The sequence below is a fragment of the Falco rusticolus genome, chromosome 1 (assembly GCF_015220075.1).
Source record: "Falco rusticolus isolate bFalRus1 chromosome 1, bFalRus1.pri, whole genome shotgun sequence".
In the NCBI taxonomy this organism is placed as follows: domain Eukaryota; kingdom Metazoa; phylum Chordata; class Aves; order Falconiformes; family Falconidae; genus Falco; species Falco rusticolus.
In genome coordinates this window covers 24,920,462-24,939,228 of record NC_051187.1, presented here as the reverse complement: position 1 = coordinate 24,939,228, position 18,767 = coordinate 24,920,462, and the positions used below count along the sequence as shown (strand labels likewise).

Below are 18,767 nucleotides of genomic sequence, written 5' to 3'. Positions count from 1 at the left end.
ACAATTCACTACTAGAGCAGCTCCGCAGTTGGAGGCTAATACCCTCATCATGATATAAGACATTTGGGTCAAGGATCTTAAAACTTCTAATCCTGCTGAGTACCCTCAGCTCCTATGGTTATTAATGAAAATTGAGGATGCTGAGCACTATTTATGAAACGATCAACCTATCACACAGAGGTTTTGCACCCTCACTTCTCCCAGTGCATTTTGCTCATAGGAATTTTTGGTCCTAAAAATGTTATTTTATTTAAAGCAGGAATTCAAAAATCTTCTGGGTCCTATTGAGAGAGATCTAAAAGATCTTGCCTGTCTGAAGAAAAGAAGTTTCTACTTGTCAGTTAAACAAAGGAATAACGCACAGCCTCCTTTATAGTGTGTACTTTACCTGTCATCCAACAGCCCATTATCATGTCACGGCAGAGTGCACTTTTCTACAGGTCACTTTGTTTAAAATGACATGGATAATGCACATGTCAGCGAGCTGACAGTCCCGACCGTCCTTCAGAGATAAAAACCGCAAGACGAGCGCCTGTTCTTATCTGGGGTACATGCCTTGGTCTATCATCTAAGTCAGGCAGAACATGATTTCTCTAGAGAGCACTTTTTTCATTTCCTGATTTTAAGAAAATCAAATAAGCACCATTTGTCTTCATCTGAATATGCTTGACCTGCTCAAATGATGATGTCTCGCATTTTATAACAGGCTACATATGCTGAATTCAAATTAACAGCAGAACAAGGCCTTTAGATCTTTGCCTAGGCTGCCAGCACAGGCTGAATAAATATGCCAGGGTTAGCTGTCGTCTTTTAGAATTGGGCCTGAGCTACAAAAGTCAAAGCTGGGTCTGGGTCTGAGATTTGAAAAGCACTAAATTATTAGGGATATTTGGCTCTGCACTTAATCTCATTTCATTACAGGGGAAGACATAATAGAGATCACAGAGATGAAATAAACATCTGGATGTTAAATCCTTTCCGCACAAGTACTGGGATATTCTGTGGGAGGTACAATCTTGAGTCTCTTGTGTATCGTGTTGTGGAAACTACCCTGAACTGGCACACCACCACCATCCCCAAAAACTGCCTCTCTGCCTTCTTATATAGAGGTGCTGTGAGAGAAAAATACTCCGAAGCTGGCAGAGCTTCAGCTCCGCAAACGCAGCAGTGGCAGGAAATTACACTTCTGGTTCTGGGTGCCATAAACATAGGAGCTGAAATTCAGTTTATCATCTTCCACTGCGTAAGGAACATCCTGAAAATGAATAATCACTTCACAGGATGGAATGTAATGGTAATGCATTAAAAATTCATATCTAAAAGGGCAGGTTAATATTCTGTGCAAAAACCCAACAAAACCTCCCCTTTCTGTCGTCACACTGATTAACTCCAGTGATTAGTTCCCTTATGAAAGGGAAATCACTGCAGTTCAAAGTAAACAGTGGTTCCTTAACATAGTTAGCAAATTATTAAGTAACATGAAGAAAAAAAAATCTCTACTTGGGAAATCACTGGGAAAGCTGAAGGACAAAGCTTTGGCGGTCATATGCAGAATGGTTTGAAAATTTCCTTTGCCTCCTGCTACACAAATTCTGTAGAAAACTGATTAAATTCATAAAAGGTGATTTCTGTAGTCATTGTTTCCTTGTAGATTTTACAAGATACTTGTTCTTTTCTGTTGTATAAGCTGCATACATACAAGCATGGCCATCTCTCTTCTTCTTGGCTTGACTTGGAGCTAGTTAACAGAACCACTCATGGAACTCTAAACAATTCCATGTTATTACAGGAACAATATTTTCTGAGAGTACTTTACCCTCCCCCATCTTCCATCCCACAATTTATCCAGTGAAAGAGGAGGCAAAAGTGATTACGTTATCAAAACGTCCCTTAAGGCTGAACATACAAATGAAAATCACAAAATCCAACCTGGAAATAAAGAAATTAGACCACTTTTTCTGCAATGATTGTTTCATTTTTGCCAAAGTAGTAAGGTGGATGTTAGTCTGTTCACAACATAAAATAAGACATAAAAATGTGCATCAGTGTGAATACTAGTCTTCTAAACAGCGTTAGAGATCAGTGCCTGACACTTTTTCAGCACAACATTCTTCCCTTTTTCCACTTAGAAAGCCAAATTTATTGAGATAATTATCAGCAAGTTGTGTCACTTGACTTAATGTACAGTTTCCAAATTCTGTTTCTAAAAGAAAAAAAATATATATCTCTCTCTCAATCATAATACTTCAATTTGAGTTTGAATACCCTTGCCTATGGAGAAGCAAAACAGGCAATAACAGTGGCAAAATAACTTACAAAGTGCAAATGTGAGGGTTACAAACATGTCTGGTTGCTGTTAGAACTTCCCAAGGGAAAATGTAGCCATAGAAAGGGTTGGCAGTAAGACTGGTGTTCATAAACAACCCACAAAACCCATGGCACTGATATGCTTGAAGATTAATTGTGTAGCCTCCAAAATAATTAAGAGTACTCTTCCCCTTGGAAGTCTATTCCAAAACCAAATTAAAGGAAACAAAGTCTTTTCTTTGTATAGAGATGCTTTAGATCGATCCAAAAAGAAACTTTGAATAAATAACAGAATAAGAGAAACAAGTGAATCCAAAATATCCAACTAATTATTTTTGGTCCCATACTGATCTCCTTTCTTACCTTCTCTTCTTGATCACTGTCGCTGTCACACTAAAACACAAAAAGAGAAAAAAGAACAGGTATGAGAAACTTGCTACAGCAAAAAGATTTCTGTGAACAAGATGGCTGGAACACTCTAAACCCTCTGGCATCAAATCTGGTACCTTTAGGAAAACGTTCGATTACTGTACGGGAGGGAATCTTCCCCCACACTCCTGTTGAAGATGATACATTTGTATGTTTAAATTATGAAAAAAACTGCACTGACATCAACAAGACCCATTTGCAACGCCCTCTGCTAGTTTAATTCACGTGCACAGGAGCTGATGGTGTATTTTTTAGATTCCAAAACTGGATCAGGGAAGAAGAAAAAGAGTATTGGAGGGTTGTTCTGTTTTCTTTTGATGGACAGTATTTCTCATGCTGCCTGCCAATCTCTCGGCTGCAAAGACTCCCCCAACAGGAGGGCAGGGAAACGGCTTAGGCTGGCCTGTCCCAGAAGCAAAGCAGTTGCAAGGTGACCATTCTCCTACCAAGAGCTACTTGGAGGCTTCACCTTATGTCTTTGTTCACTGCTGCTGAACTAAAGAATCCAGAGACCACAGTGGAATCAGGAACATGCCAAATTAACTGACTCATTGACGTTCTCTGTAATTCAAGAGTAGCCCAGGTATCACAGTAAACACTTACAATACCCTGCCACGTTGAACGGTAACACTAGAAGGTCTTGATGTTTATTAAGTGCCATTGCTCGATTTTTTAATAACTTTTACTAATGCAGAAATACAGCAGGACTAGATGAACCAAGTTTGAGTACAGATAAGCATCAGAAAACAAAAACACAGTTAAATTTGCAAGAATTCAAAAAGTCTTGCTGGAAGCAGGACTGTAAGGGCCATGCAACTCACGTGCACCCAGCTTTGATTCATGCCACTTGACACAGATTTAATTCATCCCACTTAATTCTGGGTAACTATGGAATGGTCATACTTGGCTACCTCTACAGCAGAAGGACGAGGAAAACAACTCTTTGTGGTTGGTTTGGTTTTGTTTTTTTTTCCTAGAGATCTGAATTGTCTCTATCGTTCAATATGTTTCGAAGGAAAGCATTAGATCACCGAGCAGGAGAACCAGGCTTCCCTAAATCAATGACTGGCATCGTGTTATGTTGTTAGAGCAGACAGTTAAGCCCTTTATGCATTTGTATCCTGTTTAATGCATCTTTGAGTATTTTCATAAGACAACCAAATTGTTTTGAAATTAGTTATACTTTATGAATTCCAAAGGTCAACTATACAGTGGGATGTGAACGGACAGCCAAATACACCCACAAATGTATGTATTTGATCTCTACAAATCATCTTCTGTGTGTTCTTTAATTACAACTTTTCTGTTTCACTGGCTTTTTCCTCGTCTTCATTGGTACACGGGGTGAAAAGGTGCCTGCCCCACACCAACGAGCTACATACTAACAAATTAAAGCTAAGAACTATTTCTAGGTATGCTCAAATAATTTAAAATGACGCAAAGATTAGACAAAATTACAATCTGCTTTCAGATAATTCTAAATAGAAATGGAAGTGAAATTCATTTAATAACTGAAATGATTTATATAGCACTAGTTGCACCTAAATACTCCGGTAACAAAAAAATGAGAGGGAACGTAGAGATATGAGACAGGTTTAGCTTGAAGTCTGAAACCCTCACACAACGATCAAGTTCATGAACAACATGTACTTAATTGACAAAAGGAAAACCGCACGTTTCTACAACAGTATGGTATTTATGTAAAGCATTCATACCCTTCCCTGTGAAAACTATGCATTTTGACTCCAGCATGACTACATATATGAGATTTTGGTATGAGGGTGAGCATAGTTAGAGTACGTTTGTGAAGCAAAGCCCTACGTTTACAAAAAAGCACGCACTCACACGCATTTTCATCCATGAAGACCACAGCACGTCAGAAAGATCTCCCATTTACTCTATCTATTATACAGTTGGAAAAATTCAGCTTTTGGGCTACAGCACTTTCTTCCACTGCTTGGTTACAGCCAGGAGGCCCCAGTGGTTCTGGGGTCCCTGCGCTGTGTGCTCTATATGTTAGGGTGTACTATAATGTATGACACATCTTATACGTTTCAAAACAGGGAGCTCAGAACCAATTGCTCCGTTTGTTTGTGTCCTTTGTCTACCCTCCAGACAAACCCCAATACAAGTCCTGTAATACCTGGATCCAAAAGGCGAAAGAAAGGGGGTAAAAAGCGCAATGATTCCCTTTTAGCAGCAGGGTTCAGAGGGTTTTACCGTGCCATCCGCTCTCCCTACTGGGGCACATGCACATGTGTCCTGTGACCCAGATCTGCAGCCTCTCCTTCCCCCACCATTTTTTGTCTGGTTCAAGGAATCTCTCCTCCACTGTGGATTAAGTTTTTCCCAACTCATAAGCTTGGAGCTCAGGGGTTTGTGTTTTCTGCATTGCAAGTACCTGGGGAGCAGAGTACTTGCCAGCAGTAACATCTGAATTTGCCAGCAAAACAGTTACCCACATCCGAGTGCATGCGCAGAGAAAGTGCACAGAGCGATGTCGGTGGGAAGTTATTTCCATCAAAGTGTTAAGCCTCCTGCTTTCCGACAGTCCAGTTCTAATTTCAAGGTCCGCTTAATTCCACATCAAATAATTACTGCTATACCCAGAAGCACCTTGTCTCCAGAGTTAAGCATATGGCGAAGGACTGAGACCTACTGGTGTCCATTATGGAAGCAGCACGGATGCCAAGCCGATTAAAAATGCTCAGGCTCCCTTCACAACATGCCCAGTGACTGACAGCTTCGCGATTTGGCCAGTCACTGTGGCTGCCAAAAAAGCCTCTGCTGCACGGGGGCCCACATGGCACTCTGAGAAAACAGTTCCATTCCTGGTATTAAATTCCCATACTGACCCGAGGACTTTGCTGTGAGCTCAGCAGGAGCGCACCATCCAATTTACAGCTCCATCCTCCAGAGCCCTCAGTGCCAGCCTCTGGCAGAGACGAATGATGGTCAAACCCCTCCAGTTCATAAATTATGCAAAGGCAATAAATGCACTCAGCAAACAGCTCCTAACGTTTGCCTAGCCTGGCTCCAGATACACTTTGTAAAATGCCAGGAGTCCTGCGCACACAAGGCATCTATTTCACTCATAAAGAGGTTTTGTTGGAGGGGCATGAGGGGAAGGAGACCCACCGTCCAGCAGCGCCGTCCTGTTCCAATAGTCGAATTTTATGGACAAGCTATATGAAAGAAAAGAAGGCGAGACAGGAGAAAAAGGGCTTTATGCACTGCATTGGGGTTATATTTACGTGCAGTATGTATATACGTGTATCTTTGTGTGCGGGCATACACACTGCATGTGCATGTTTTGCACATCCATGTTAAGCTCAGTTTTCCCTCGGGATTAAATATGTGGATTTGCTCTGGTTCACGGAAAGAACCAGACAATTTTTGTGCAGGGGTAACCCCAAAAAGCCTTGCAGAAGAAATGAGAGGTTTTTTTACTCAGGCTGGAAACTGAATGGAAGCAACTGTGTGCTCTTCCAATGGCTGAGACTACTTTGCTGTTCAGGCACTCTGGGCATTGCATTTGCACACACATTCCCCAGTGGCCCTTGCTCTGATGTGCTCATTTACGTTTTTGGATGCATTTTCTTCCCAGAGGTGCTGAAGCACAAGGTGTTTCCATCTTTTACAGGCTTACTGCTAACCACTTCTGGAGAACAGGTCCTGGAAACCAAAGCTGACAACCGTGAAGTTGATTATTCAGAATTACTGGTCAATTTGAAGACAAGTCTGCACTGCTTGCTCAATTCCTCCAGCATTTTTCTACCTCCCAGGGCCACAGAGAAAAGCAAAACGATTTAAGTGCTCTGTGGTTCTCAGAGCATCAGACTGTTCTGGAACTGAAGTGATGCAAATGCTTTATACTGGCCTTCTGCTTTGGGCTGAGTTTCAGTATTTAGCGCCTATGACAAAAAGGTAATTTTTCAGTCTTCTCCCATGTCTCGTTTCAGGAAACGATGGCTCTGTGCACACGCTGCATCGGAATAGACTACAAATAACTGGGAATCCAAAATACCATTCAGGGGTAGCATGACCTGATTTTTGGATAACTTCACTGGAAGCTGTGAGTGATAATGTGACAAATCAGGACAAGGAGGCTGCAGACACATTTTACACCTGAACAGAGGCTTCTTTCCCTGATTCTCAGGCTGAAGTCACTTAACTATCTCCACACTGCACACCAGTCGTGACTGATTACAGTCACCCAGGGCCAGGCTTGAGACGAGCTCAGAGCGAAAATTCCGAACGCTGGTCCACATTATCAGAAACCCGCCCAACCGAGCAGCCCTTAGCTCTCATTTAGGCACTGAAATGAAAGGCAGATTAGCAAAACTGCTGAGCACCCACAGCTCCCACGTACGGCCAAGTTTTCAAATGAGCATGGCACAGAATGCTGTCAGACCTTTTCAAACCACAGCCCGATGGGCCCCTCAGCAGAAGAATTCTCAAAATGGCTATTTAACAATTGAGAAAGTCTTGTACTGGGCAGAAGGGACTCTTAACAGTTTTCCCAGAGGACCTAGAGTACTACAAACTAAATGCAAAGCAAGGGACATATAAAGCTCACTGAACACCAGCTCTACAGATACAATTCTTAGAGGACCTATGGAAACGTTAAGGTTGCTCCTAATTTCTACATAATCAAGGGCAATAACAAGAGCAGACTGACAATGGCTTGCTCAAAGTGGCCATAGTTATCACTGAACCTTTCTAAGACCTTTAATATCTAAAGTGTGTGGGCTACCAGCCACCAAATCACCTGGCACACACGTGCCAAGTGCTCAAGCCTCCCTTTGCAGTTTCTGCAACTTCATGCTCAAAAAGCGCTTATCAAAATCCCTAATGCACAAACGCACATTTTCATGTGTGTGCTGCAGTCAGAATTCAGTCATTCCTCAAATCAACCCCAGGCGAGGAGGGAACACACAAACTCGTAAGGTCATCTTACCAACAAAAGAAAGCCTCAGCTTAAACCTTCTAAATGACTGTTATCAGTCCAAGTTGCGAAAGCGTAAGATGCGTTCCCTGCGATATGGGGTGTGCACACACATAACCGCCATGGGAACTGGGAAAAGGACTTTCCAATTGCCATCTGAGGTTTAATTGCTGCTGTTCTGTAGAAGAAAAGGAAAACTGAAGACGGGGCTACAGGTTACTTGTACCTGCCAAATGCCCTGCCCCAGCTGGAGAAAGAGCAAGTTAAAATGCACAGCACATCTCCCACAGCACCTGCAGAATGAGACTGATCCCAACGCCACATTCCACAATCAGACACCCTATGTGGTTACAGCTATAATTTGAGCCCATTTTAATAGCTTGAGAGAGTCTGGTCCAAATCAAGCTGAGTAAAGGTCTGTGCCACCTCACCAGCTCATTCAGGCTGAAGCAACACTATGGATTTCTATGTACCTTGCTGATTGAACACATTCTTGTGCAGAAAGTGGCAATCATTGAATATATCATGTACAATGACATTGAGGAGGGCATTGTTCTCTACTCTGCTCAATGGACTTTGCTGGAACAGCTATTTCATATCTTGGATCCATTTATCATTGCCACCAAAGGAGTCAGTGCTGCTGAAACGCCAGCACTGAACAAAGTGATTCTACTCATCTGTCTGCTGAAAAGAAATCTGAAGAAAATGAGGGAAAACCCAGACCTCAGCCATGTTCACACTGACATTTACAATATTCTTGTCCATCTATCCAATGACAAACTGACAGCGCTGGAAAGGGCAAAGATGATATTTTAGCTATACAATTAGACCTTTGCTTCCAAGAAAAAAGGGAGAAAAAAACATCTCCTAGATGAAAGGAGACACAGACAGGGAATAAATGGGCAATTTTCTAATTGATGAAATGGAGACAGGCAGAGTCACAAAGAAACTAAGAGCAAGAATTTAACTTTTTTTCTTTACCATCTCTGACTTTGCCTGCAAGTAGCATTCAGCATGGAGCTCCTTGCCAAGGAATCTTATATATAGCATCTCGCAAATTGGTTAACATCACAGTCTGCTTAGCAATTCTTCACCATTATCCACAGTGATTCACTGTAAGGAATGACTCTGAAACAGAGATGGTCTGAGAAGTTTAAGGTCTGCTTTCTCAAAAGCTAAAATTACGGATTATTCATAGAAAAGTCCCATTTTACACAAATTACCTTAGTCTGGAGAAAAGATTGCAATGTTGACCTTTAATCTGAATTCCATTTTATCCAAACTACTTCACTTCAGATGAAATGTATCAGTCTTGGACATTTAAAGTTATCTTGGCCCCTTACAGGAAAAATATTCAGAACTTAGAACCACTTTCAGCTATAACTCTTTTTAATACCTCACTACCAGGACTTCTATGATTGTTTTATATAGCAAAATGACACAATTAGTGGCTCCTTTCAGTTCTACCACCAACAAAACATTGGTTTGATAAGAAAGAGTTGTATTTCGACTATTAAAATGAAAACACCAGATTGCATTACTATCCATGCTGAAGATGATCCTCCTTATATTTACATAGGATGTGTATAAATCCTTGGCGACTGGTGGATGGTATACATACTGCTGGTAGACCACAGGCTTATTTGTAAAGCAAAGGGGGATTTCACTCCAGAAAGACAGCTAAATGTGGGTCTGATTTTGAGGTTTGGTTCTGTTGTGTCAGTCCCTGTATCGCCAGGGCTAGCACTCGAAGGGGAAGGCTAGCAGCTCTGTGTGAACGGGAGAGGCTGGGAGGCTCCCTGGGCACGGCTGGGGAGGCAACAGCGCCTGCAGAAGCACAAAGCCTGCCTGAGGGCTGCCAGGGACAGAGCTGCAGCCCTCTGTCCTGGTTATCTGCCCGGGGCTCCGTCTCACCCAAGGGAAACATGCCACCGACATCCGCAGGCACCTCCAGGCACACCCTCGGAGAAGGGTGTAGAGAAGCCAGCCCTGTAAGAACCACATTTTTCTTTGCTCCCTGGAAACTGAGCTGAGAGTAAGTTATTGCAGTTCTTGGGAAAGTGCAACTTCTCTCCCCTGGTTATCACTCCCAATGGCTTCCTTATGGTATCATTGCTCAATGATCCCACAAGTGCTTAAGGCCCAATCCAGCCATCCCCAAAGAACGGGACGATGCTCCCCACCAATGGCAGTGGTAGACTAAATGGCCTTTCCAGATGTACCATTAGAAAGCTAACGATGCCACGAGTTACTCAGCTCAGCATCTTCAGAAAGTGCCTGCTGTAAGCCAGGCATCTCAATTCCACTAGACTAACTGGGCACCAAGCAGCTGTTGGCCACAAACACAACTGAATCTTAATTTTAGGAAGCCGTTCCCTTTCGTGACAGAAGGATGAACTCCCTGCCTCAGTTCCTCAACGCTCTGTGTGAAAAAATGACTACACGCCTTTGTCTCTGGGACTCCAAATGTACATCTGCTGCCTCCCTACCTGCCTCTCTGGCTGTAGACAATCTGCAGTATGTATGTGTCCTCTCAACTGATAATGACAATTCGCAGTGTGTAATGTCATTTTTACTGTTTTTTCAACTGATAAGTACTTCGTCAGGCTCCAAACAATAAATAGCAGTAAAAATATAAAAATTTACATTTATACTTGTGGACTAAGTCAACAGCAAAGACTCAAACTAAGCAGCGTTTAATGAAGTCAATGACTAATACTGCATTAGCCAGTGTATCTGTATAAGAAAAGACTCCTATTTTTCAGAACTCCTGGTCTTAGCTCAAGAGTTCAGTTTGGAATTTGAGTCTTCCACATACTTACAGGCTAATGAAATCAAAATATCCTGATGGACAAGAAGCAAAGCATGTTACGGGTTAAAATAATACAAGAATCTATTTTTTCCACTGTGTTGTGATCCATAAAAATCACCCTGAGCCTTTCCTCTTTCTTCTCTGCCTGTGAAGCCAATTGCTTTGATTGCAGTGATATGAGCTTGCTGAAATGACTTGCCCTTGCTTGTGAAGCAAATGGAACATGCTAATAGAACTTATCGCATTACCGGATGCAAAAGTGCCATAGCTCATTACTTTAAGATAAAAGGATATCATTGCAGACGGGAAGCAGAATTGACTTTCTGAGGCCCGACTTGATGATGATTTAATCAACTGCTCTCTTTCACTTCTCATCTCTGCGCCTGTCGGTTTCACAGGTGCTGTTAAATGAGACACTCAGAAAGTGAGCGGAGGGAAAGAAATTGCTGTCATTACTTTTCAAGAAAGGAGGTATGCAAATTTTCGACAGAAAGATTGCGTTCATAATGGGCCTGGTAAAATACAAGGATCATGCTTGACAGGTGAGGGCAAGTCATTTGTACATCCTTAAAGTGAAGCAACCATCCTCATTTAGAAATTGTGCTCGATAAGAGAAGCTACAAATGAAAACCATGCAATGGCTGAGAAGCAGCAAGCAAACCTTTGAAGACTTTGCTATTGCAGCTCTGCCTTCAGCAGGTGCCTGGCGTGCCTTCACACATGCCTGTTCCTAACTGCCAGATGGCCAAATTTTGGCCTCAGTATCTCACAGAGAACTCCTCTTAAATGTTGTTTTTTTTTTTTACTGTCAGCTTTACATTCACAGTCTGGGGTCTGAGAGTTTCTTCCTTTATTCATCACTGCCAGAAATAGAAATTACAGGACAAAAAACTAAGTGAGGGTTGAGTTAACTTTGAAAACAGAATCAATAGGTTGGAGGCAACAACGTGCTTTCTTCTGCCTGTAACTGAGTATTACAGATCTTGGAAGGTCCAGAGCTTACGGTTCATACAGCCAAGTCAAAAGTAAAAAGAATAATCCACAAAAAAGGTTGTAGCGGGAAGCAAAGAGGATGAAAAGATGCTTCTCCAGGGCCCAGAAGGAACCTGGGGTCCTGTGTGATTGCAACGCGAGAGGAAAGGGCAAAAAGAGAGTAACCAAATGTTCTATTGACCCGACAGAAAAGTTCCGATGTTCCAAAATTAGAAGTTAAAAAAGCACAATAATTGAGATGATGAATTATGTACAGGCTAAAGACACTCTATAGATCTCGGATGGCTATTGAGCTGTTTGGGTCATTTTAAATGGGGAAATGAGAACTACTAAGCTTTTATTGGTGTCAATCAGGTTTTCAATCAGAGATTGATAGTCAGCCACAGCAAACAGGTTCCTTGGGGACTGCACTGTACACAATGGATACGGTAGTTTGTCATAAAAATGTTGACAATTTGTCTCAGATATAGCACTTAAATAGAATTAATGTCATGAATATTTAGAATTAAACAAGAAATAGCTAGGAAATACTGCCGCAAAGGAAGCTTGATACAATGGAAAAGGATTTAAATAAGAACAGCCACTGTATTAATTCCACAGATAGGTGCATTTTAAGAATTTAAAATATTCTTTCTGAAGATACACAGTTTATCTGTATCAAATGTGTCTATGTTTGTTTATGAAATGCAGCTATCAGGTATCTTACTTGCCCTTTTCCATACGTGTCGGGTTCTCAGCCCTCCACATCTACCTAAATAATAGTGACCCAGTAATACTCTTTGGATCTCACTCACCTCTCACCAAAAATACTTCATGGTAGCTTGAAAAGCAACATGATGGAGGAGAGAGAGCTTTGGGCTAGGACTCGGCAGATCCACCTCTGTCACTGGCAATCAGTATCGCCTGGGCGAGCCACCCAGTCTCTTCTATAAACCCTCTATTTTCCATCTATTCAGGCTATTAAATGGTATGGTCCTTGGGATCTGGTTACTTTTCACTGTATGTGTCTATAGAGCCTGCAGGGTAACAGGGCGTTTGCCTTAAAGAATTTTGGTCCTAGTAGATAGAAGAAACGAAGAAGAAGAAAGCATTAAGACTTGGATCAGGGCCTAGACACATCATGCCTAGTTTCAGTACAGAACTCATCTTCCACCTACCAAATGGCATAACCTAGAGCAAATTACATCATTTCAACTGAAAATTATTTTTATTTTAAATTACAGTAATGCACATAAAGAAGCAGCAATACATTATCGATAACGTTGCACAGGGGTTGTTCTCTTTTACAGGCTGCAGCAACTCTGAGCACAAAATGGCTACTGACACACACATGAAGAGAGAGTCAGTTGATTTGCATGATAATATAGTTGCAGAAATAATATTTGAAACAAAAAATAAAGAATAAAAAGCCATCTCTTCTTTCACAAACAACAAAAACTCTTTTAGCTTTTGAGCTCTGTATCTTTACATTAGACTAAGCAATTTAAACTGAATTGTATAAATAATAATAATAATTCCCCAAACAAACCAAAACAATTGATCCTTAGGGATAAGACCTTAACAGCTGAGCTATAAACCTCTGAATGCTGGATTTTAATGGATACTAAAAAACTCTTAACTAAGCCCTATAAATATAACCTGAAACAAAATGATTTGTGTAGTAAGCTGTTTGCAAACTCCCATAAATGTTCCTCATTGTCATAATGCCAGAAAAATAACTCAGACTGTGTACTCAGCCCTGTAAACGGGCTTCTATGCTGTGGTTTCATTCCTTTTCCTACTCTCTATTTTATAATTCATCACTCGCACCGTTGTTACATATTATTATTTATTGCTGCCTTTATCATTTTTGTACAATTTATAAATTTTCTGTGCTAGACCTGAGGGAAGAGAAGGATTATTCTAAATCTACAGCAAGTAAATATAAATTTCAAAGACAATGGCACACTTTGGCCTGCCTACCTCAAATTTCCTGTTTTGACATAAGTGATGCTATAATTTGGAATCTGTAATCTCTTATTAGGAAATGAACGCATTATTTTTTTTTTTCAGAATACTGCAATTATAATAATTGAATTTAAACCAGGAGTTTCATTTCTCTGTTTAGAGGTAAGCGTAATTGTATATCCCTGATTTATCAGCTGGACTCAACCATTTGTTATTCATGAAATAGCTGGGAAAAAGTCAGAATATTGGTAGTCAGGGGGACGCTATCCAATGGAGCATCCACCGCTGGGGCTTCCTCTTCATGGACAAGCAGTGGCAGAAGTGCTACCTCGGCGTGTCCGACCACCCCCCTCAGGTATGGGTTAGGCTCCAGGCTGGGCTGCTCCAGCTCTCTCTTCCTGAGGACCTCTGGAAATCAGCCCCAGACCCAGCTGTGCCTCCTCTGTTTGGGATAAAAGCTGTTACTCTGATACCGCTTTCCGTAGCGCTGCACCGTGCAAAACCCGTGCATGGCACAGTGCTCGACCACGTGGTTACAGGAGCTTCAGGTAAGACCCAAACCTCTGTCTTAGGAGCCATTCTCATGTATAAATTATTCACCGTGGAAAACCAGGCCCTCAGTTTACCACCAATACACTCCTGGCAAGGATCTAAGGAAAATGGTTGGGGTTTTTTTCACTGCTGCATTAACCTACCACCAGCGTAAGGTGATAAAACCTCCTGTATCATAAGTAGTATGACAGGCTCCATGGCTGTTATCAGCAGTTGACAAACTACCTGGCACAGCCAAGGCAAGGTATTGCTTTTAATAGCTGGCTGCCAGCACAGTGTTCAGAAAAATTATCCTTCTCTACGATAATGCAAGACTTTTGCCAGCAACAACTGTGTTTAAGCAGGACAGTAGCTGACACGGCATGGAGTGTCGCTAAGACTGCCCGTATGCTCCTTTTCCAGCTGCAACGGCACTGAGATTTCACACTGCCAGGAATTGTGTCTTCCAAAGGGGAACCCCACGGAAGGGCCAGGAGACATCCTGAATGTAAAACACAGGATTTCCCGTTGAACCTTTTGTCAAGAAAGAAGGGCCATACCGAAATAGAAGGGGATGCATCTTGCAGAACAAGTCTGCTTGGGAATGTGGGGAGCCAGGGAAGGCCTGGAAGGAGCAGAAGCTTCATGTCTGATCTTTGCAATCACTGCTATCCCACAGGAAAAAAAACATACTAGATTTCTGTCTGCATGATCCCAGCAAACCACCTGCATCTTGTGCAGCATCCATAAAGGATTTTTAAACTGCTCAGCCTGTGCTGTACAGTTCTGAGACAGATTAGGTAGAGCATGGAAATTCATCTCTTTCTCCAGAGATGCTCTCTATGAATACAGAACCCTGGAATTTCACAAGGGACTTTTTAGAAAGGTAGAGGCTCCCTATATTTTATAGATGGTAGATGCCAAACGATTGGAATTTTGATTCTCATCTCTTTTGAAATTTTAGTAAAGAGGAAGGCTATGAGATTTCAAACGTGCTCTCCCCACAAAAACCTCTGCAGGCTTTATCTTCAATCTAAAACGCAAGTGAATAACAAGATGCAATGGCTAAAAAGCAGATAAATTTAGACTGGTACATATTTTAAAAATGGGGAATAATTTCTTATTTTTCAACTTAAAAACAGGGCAGATTTTCCCTAACTAAAAAAATGTAATGAAAAATTAAAACCTTGCCTAAATTTTGTGCCCCTTTTCAGTCAGAGTTATTGTACTCAAGGCAGTGCAATTAATTAGTGGAGATCATATGGCCTGTGCTATACAGGAGGTCACAGCAGATCATACCCTCATTGCCCCAAATTATGTGAATTTATAAATCCCTAAACATCCACTTCTTTCCACTCTTACTTCCATGGCTAGCTCGTTAGTGCTTTGGACTCCCTATTATCCAGCAACTCAGGCCAACTCCATTCAGTGTGAACACCCCCTCCTGTGCTGGGACAATTCCGAAGGGCTGTGGATGAGCACTGAACTTACTCCTGAGCCAGAAGGGTTTCTCATCTCCCAGGAACAGTGGGTCTGCCAGCTTGTACAACGACTTTGGTGTTGATGTTGTTGCGCATGTTGAGTTTTAGTCTTGTTCACAGGACTCATTTTTATCATGCTGCAGGAATAGCACTTCTTTAAGACCCACTTCAGCCTTGCTTGACTAGCTTTTTTTGTATAATCAATAAAAAAAGTCTGCTACAAGAGGACACTGTGATTTACAAATACACGAAAAGAAAGGGAATGATGCAAAGCCACTGGTATGGATGTGAAGGACTGTTGGGAGAGGGAAAATAAAAAGACTATGAGAAGAATCTGAACAACCAATTTAATCTTTGAGCAAAATTCAGCAGAGCTTTCCTGCAGCAGAGCTTTCCTGTGTGGCAGCTATCATAAAAAGATGCAGGAGAGATCTACAGGAAATTTAATACAAAATCTAAGAAGTACACCAATGGGGTCCTTCAGAGAAAGCGAGAGGGAGGGAGACAGTAGTTTCTCACAAAGCATTACAGAAGCTGGCCTTACATTTTCCCTCAGAGCTCCTAAACATAATTATTAACATGCAAAGGAGAGATGTTAGCAGATACTCTCTGAATGGAGGAACACTTTGATACAGGCTTCAGATTTACCAAGGACTCTCCTCCCCTCCATACCCAACTGAAGAGAGCTTAAGAGCACATGTTTTCTTTCTTCCCACCCACCACACTTACAGCACCTTCCATCACTTCTTGTCAATATGTGCAAACCTTGTTTAATTTAGGCTCTTCAGCATTGCTGCTGAACGAGGTGGGTTTATTGCTGTTTCACCAGTGAGAAAACGAAGGCAGGCGAGGACGGTGCCGCGCTGGACGTCACACTCGGGAAATAGCCATCTCTGAGCTCCTGTTCTGCCACCACACCTTACCACAAACCTTGTCTCCCCTAAGCTCTGACCTTTTCTCATAAAAAGAAGTGCCGGAAAGCAGCAGGCATAGTACAAGGCACAGTAACACAGTAACAGTAGCACAAGGCAGAATTTTACAATGGCACTGCAATAAAGAAACAGAAGACAACTCCTATCTTTTTGTCTATTGAAACTAAATCCATGCTCCAGCGACGCTCAACTAACACTACCCAATGGGAATATATGCTTGTCCCCACACAACCGGTAGGTAATTCACAGCTGGAAGGACTCAAACTGTACAGGACTCTACACGTTTACCGACACCAAAGACAACGACCCACTTCAACTAGAACAAATGACCATGAAGTGAAGGGAAACCACCTCACTCTTGAAGAGGAGGACTCACTGCTTCCCCTCCTGGGAGGGCTGGCTTCAGTAAGTCGCTCATGTCTGCCATGTGCTGACAGCAAGAGACATCTCTCCTCCTTCTCAAAACTGGCTTTGAAGGGACATACAAGGGTATTTCTGAGCTGTAGATTCTTTTATTCTTTGCACTCCTGCTTTTAATGGGAAGAAATAACCAGTTATTGTGATGCTTCTGGGCAACTAACTCATACTTGGAAAAATGAGCAAATGTAGCCAAATGACAGAGTGTAAACAATGCTCCCTGAACTACCAGGGACATCACACTCAAACACCCCGTGTGCAGGCATCTTCCCGAAGCCTCGTCTGCCCCTAAGACCTCAAAGGGTTAAACCTGCAAATTGCCTTGCTGTGCTTCTGGGACAGCATGAAGGATGGCTGCCATTGCCACGGTCAGATATGACAGCGCCAATTTGATGTGCTGCCATCAAGGGCCTTCTAAGAGCCGAGCGCCCTGATGGTTTTGTGATGCGAACAGTCGCATCGCAAAATGGTTTTCCTCTCCCGCTGCCTCTGCTTCCATCTGCTGCTGGGCCGAGGCACAGCCGGCTGCCTGCCTGTCACAGCATGTATTAAAATTAGCTGGGGAGGAGGCACTCAGTTGTGCTAATTACATTTTAATCATTGGAAATGTGTTGGCAAATCAAGCCTTGATTGCCATCTCGGAGTCTGTCTCCTCCAGCAGAGTGAAGGGGCTGTCTGCATTAGCCGGGGCCTGCTGGGCCCAGTTCTTTCACAGAAGATAGAATATGGTGCCTGCTGGCCCACCACTGAGACTGCTTTGGCACATTATTAAAAAGCCACAAGGCTTGTTTCAAATCATCACTGTGTGAGCTCTGCTCATTCTCACATCCCTGGGTATTCCAGCCACTTGGTACTTTTAACTATATCTTTAGTTTACCTTGTGGGCTCAAAAACAATTTTGCATGCGTGGGTGGAGGAAGCCGGAGCTATTTTGCAGCTCGTAGGGTTGGGAACGAAGCTGGTTGTCAAAACGCCTTCCTTGTCAGCTCTAACACTGCACCCAACAGCAACCCAAAATAACTGGAACTTGCACAGCCCCCACCTCACCAAAGGAAGGTTCAGTGCAAGTCCTGGTTTGGTCTGAACAAAAGTCCCTTCCCGTTTAGCAGGTCAAAGAAAACCGAGTCACTGATTGCTCTCAGGCCAGCCAGGCTTGTAAATCACATTGGAGAGGAACAGAAAAAAGCATGAAGGTCCCCTTTGTTCCTCTGACTAAATGCTCACATGCAGATCCTAAAATCAGCACATTGGATGAGTGTCAAAAGGATGAATTTTCAAGCCCTTTCGCCAGCCACATTTGAAATAACTTTTTTAAATTTATTTTTTTTTTAAATCAATACAGGAAAACTTCCAGAGCAAGCAACTTGAACCAAAAGCAAAAGGAGCCAGATTCTCTCAAAGGTCAGACCAGGCAGGCTAAACAACACCAGCAGCACCTACCACCTGCAAACCTCCTCCCAAAATAAACAAACCAACCCAACACTGTAGATATTTAGAAATCTGAAAAATTCTCCCTCAGATCTCTCTTTTACAGCATGCAAATACTGCCCCTAAACTGAATCTTAATATTATTAATACATAAAACTATTCCTGTTGCTTACAGGCAGCGGCAGAACTGGGCTCCTAAGGTTGAATTTTCAGGAGCGGCAGGGCCAGACTCCCAAGGGTTCAGCACTTTGTAAAGCCAAATTTCTGAACAGCTTGATTCATGGTAAGACACCTAAGCAAGTGGCAGATTCCCAAAGCGCTCAGCAGTCGGCAATGCCTATTGTCACCCTGGAGTTGAAAGTTCTAAAATATCTCACTAGACTAAACACTTTTGGCAGCCGGAACAGCTCAAGGATTCAAACAGGAGGGAAGTACTGAAGCTGCTAGCTTCAGCCTCGCTTCTTCCCTTGCTGGTGCAGGTGAGAGGAAAATGCGGCCACTGAGTGGAACATTGCCAACATTTCTGGTTTGGTATTTCTGTG

At 42.4% G+C, this 18,767-nt stretch overlaps 1 protein-coding gene across 6 annotated transcripts in view; it reads right to left on the bottom strand.

Moving 5' to 3' along the window:
• Window positions 1-18,767, bottom strand: part of AUTS2 (activator of transcription and developmental regulator AUTS2) — a 790,872-nt gene that overhangs the window by 238,822 nt on the left and 533,283 nt on the right. For all 6 annotated transcript variants that reach the window (XM_037375123.1, XM_037375122.1, XM_037375125.1 and 3 more), the window contains one exon: window positions 2,671-2,700. In XM_037375123.1, coding sequence (XP_037231020.1) covers window positions 2,671-2,700 — 30 coding nt within the window. The remainder of the gene's footprint in view (window positions 1-2,670; window positions 2,701-18,767) is intronic.